At 27.4% G+C, this 2,738-nt stretch overlaps 2 protein-coding genes across 2 annotated transcripts; both read right to left on the bottom strand.

Moving 5' to 3' along the window:
* Positions 1-227: 227 nt before the first annotated feature.
* On the bottom strand, positions 228-1,536 carry LOC124418755 (lectizyme-like). Its single transcript, XM_046946054.1, has 2 exons — positions 1,273-1,536; positions 228-708 (listed from the first exon to the last, which is right to left on the bottom strand). Exons 1-2 carry the CDS (start codon positions 1,322-1,324, stop codon positions 503-505), a joined length of 258 nt encoding a protein of 85 aa, XP_046802010.1. The 5' UTR covers positions 1,325-1,536; the 3' UTR covers positions 228-502.
* A 128-nt stretch (positions 1,537-1,664) lies between these two features.
* LOC111678917 lies at positions 1,665-2,697 on the bottom strand. The gene is made up of 2 exons (XM_046946053.1): positions 2,462-2,697; positions 1,665-2,399 (listed from the first exon to the last, which is right to left on the bottom strand). The coding sequence occupies exons 1-2, from the start codon at positions 2,613-2,615 to the stop codon at positions 2,113-2,115; spliced, it is 441 nt and encodes a 146-aa protein (XP_046802009.1). The 5' UTR covers positions 2,616-2,697; the 3' UTR covers positions 1,665-2,112.
* Positions 2,698-2,738: the final 41 nt, after the last annotated feature.

The following is a 2,738-nucleotide window of genomic DNA, read 5'->3' as shown; positions in this document are numbered from 1 at the left end:
TTCCAATTAAAATTACTTGTAATTGTAATAAAGGTATTACTTATTACAAATTACATGTTATTATAAGGAACAAAATTCACAATTACAAGTAATTGTAATTGGAAATTTTTCAATTACAATAACAAGTAATTGTAATTGGAAAAACTTCAATTACCATTACAAGTTGTAATTAGAAAAGCTTCAATTACAATTACATTTGAAGTAATTGTAATTGAAATGTAGTCATTACCCCCCAAGCCTGACCGATTTCAAACATTCTTATTATGTTATCGTCCTTATGACGTAAAACACGTATGGTTCAAATTTTATCAAAATATCTTGGATATTGAGGCCTACAGATTGCGTAAAATGTTTATAGTAGGCTTCAAATTGGTTCAAATTTTATCAAAATATTAGTTGGGACTTTTTGAATATAGGGTGATTCTGTATAAACGAGGGTAATGCTATGAACATATTTATAAATATATGTATATTACAACAAACAATTCACTTTATTCGTCACTTACTCGTAAAGGCAATGTGCGGCTGTTAAGACTTTATTCGCTCCCACAAGAGCACCCCCACATATGTGGCCATTGCCAAATGTATTATCGTAACGTTTCAGTCTTATGGAAACTTGAAATTTTGCATGCTCCACAGTAGCTTCTGTGCCGTTAATAATTCTTGGTGAAGGTGGACCCGCTGATGAGGGTGTTACTATGAGACATACTACAGATATAAAGAAAATAAATTGTTAAATTTTATCAATGATTCATTAATTTTGAATTTCAATTTTTTATTAAACAAATGTAAATTTCGATAGTAAGAACAGATGAAAATGATTTCATGTGACAACATTTATAAAATTAAATGTTCTAATGCATTTTTATTACACTAAAAATGAAAAGAGGAAATTACAATTTGAATCTTATCAAAAATAATTCAGCAAATTTTAACGTTTATCAATGTTATGTATTTTACGATAGGTAAGGTATAGATAGGTACAGGAATTCCCAATAATTGTTGACTAAAATATAACAATACAATACATTATATTAATTCTTGAATAATGTGAATTCTTGATTGATCGAAATGTATCATAAAATCAGCGAAAAATGTTGTTCACTTGATATTAATAATTCTTGTACAATGTACATACATATGTCAGAAGCAAACTTCCATAGAAGAAAATACTACGTATGTATTTGTATATACATTTACTTTTCTTTTACGTATGTACGGGATACATCAATTTATAATTATTTTTGTCTTGTTCAATAAATTTTCACATACTTGTAACAATTAAATAGAAAATTTTTAAAAAACTTTTTAAAATTCTCAACATGTTGTGTATATTTTGAAACGTTCACTATAATTAATAACTCTATATCTCCCAATTTTTAAACATTTTTTTTCACAATAACAACGTTTCTTTCTGACGAATACCTTTCAACTGAAAACAAAGTTATTATATTGAACTTTAACAAGAAACTGTTCATATTGGAGCATGAGTATATTGATAAATCAAAAACTAATCAATTTCAAAACATGCTGAATGAGCGAAATGACGCGTAATTTATTGACAATGTATTCATAATGTGATAAAAAGAAATCTTATCATTATTTTGCTGAAAACCTAATAAAAAATCATAAAAATAATGTCGTAAGAGAGTTAAACAATTATAAACATATTAAAAAAGCATTTTTGTTTTATTTATATTTGAAAATTGTATTTGTAGTTTGTTTATAATTTTATAAAAATAGAAATGTATAAAAATATTCGAGAGAGAGAGACCTGTGTAATTGGACGGCAAATCTTCGTTAATATTAAGAAAGAATTACAATACAACGTTATGTACTTGAACAAATTAAAGTATTAATAAAATAAAATATGTTTATATGTATGTACTTAAATATTAACTACCATTCTAAGGCACTTGTTGAGTCAAATTTAAAATGAAAAAAATTATTAAATGAGCAAATATTTATAACAAAATATATAAATGTTTTAAAGTAAATGGACGGAATTAAAGATATCCGAGGAATTCGAATTTCCTTTTTAAAATAAAATACTTTTATATAAAAGTGTAAAAAAGTGGAATGTTTCTCATATTTAAACTTCAATAAAAAAGTTTATATGTAACCATGTAAACTTCTTGACTGACTCTGATGGTGTCTAGGTGGTTGATAGCCCGGTTCTTGCATTTCCATTTGCATGACCAAATTCTTCTGTTCACCTCTCATCTCATATGCCTCGCGAGCCTCACGATGTAGTATTAAAGCAGCTAATCCCAATAAAATAAAAGTTACAACGGCTAAAGCATAAGACCATCCCAAAACGTTAAATTTAGGATACATTAACCATTCGCGTCGATATGCACAGCCTCCGAATATACATACAGCCAAAAACATAAACAGGGCTTAAAAGTAAATGAAATCATAGAAATAATAATGTAAAATATAAAAAAGTCTTTTAACTTACAAGAAACAGCAGTGCACAAGTATGAGATTCGAACAAGCAACCATTCATATTGCAATACTGCTTTTAATGGCAATCGAATAATAGTTAAGGCCAAAATGACCAAAACAATAAAAATCAGTATAAATGATAAAGTAACAAAGGCCTGAACAGACATCAACCAACCCGGCAAAAGCCATTCTCGTATAACATAATACTCCTGCAATTAAAAATAAAGACATGATTAAGGAATGTCTGTCATTATTATCTAAAATTCTGCACCAAACATTATGAGCTATTA

Source organism: Lucilia cuprina, chromosome 3, assembly GCF_022045245.1.
Source record: "Lucilia cuprina isolate Lc7/37 chromosome 3, ASM2204524v1, whole genome shotgun sequence".
Taxonomy (NCBI): Eukaryota; Metazoa; Arthropoda; class Insecta; order Diptera; family Calliphoridae; genus Lucilia; species Lucilia cuprina.
Note: the sequence above shows the minus strand (reverse complement) of the source record. Positions and strands in the feature narration are given on the sequence as shown.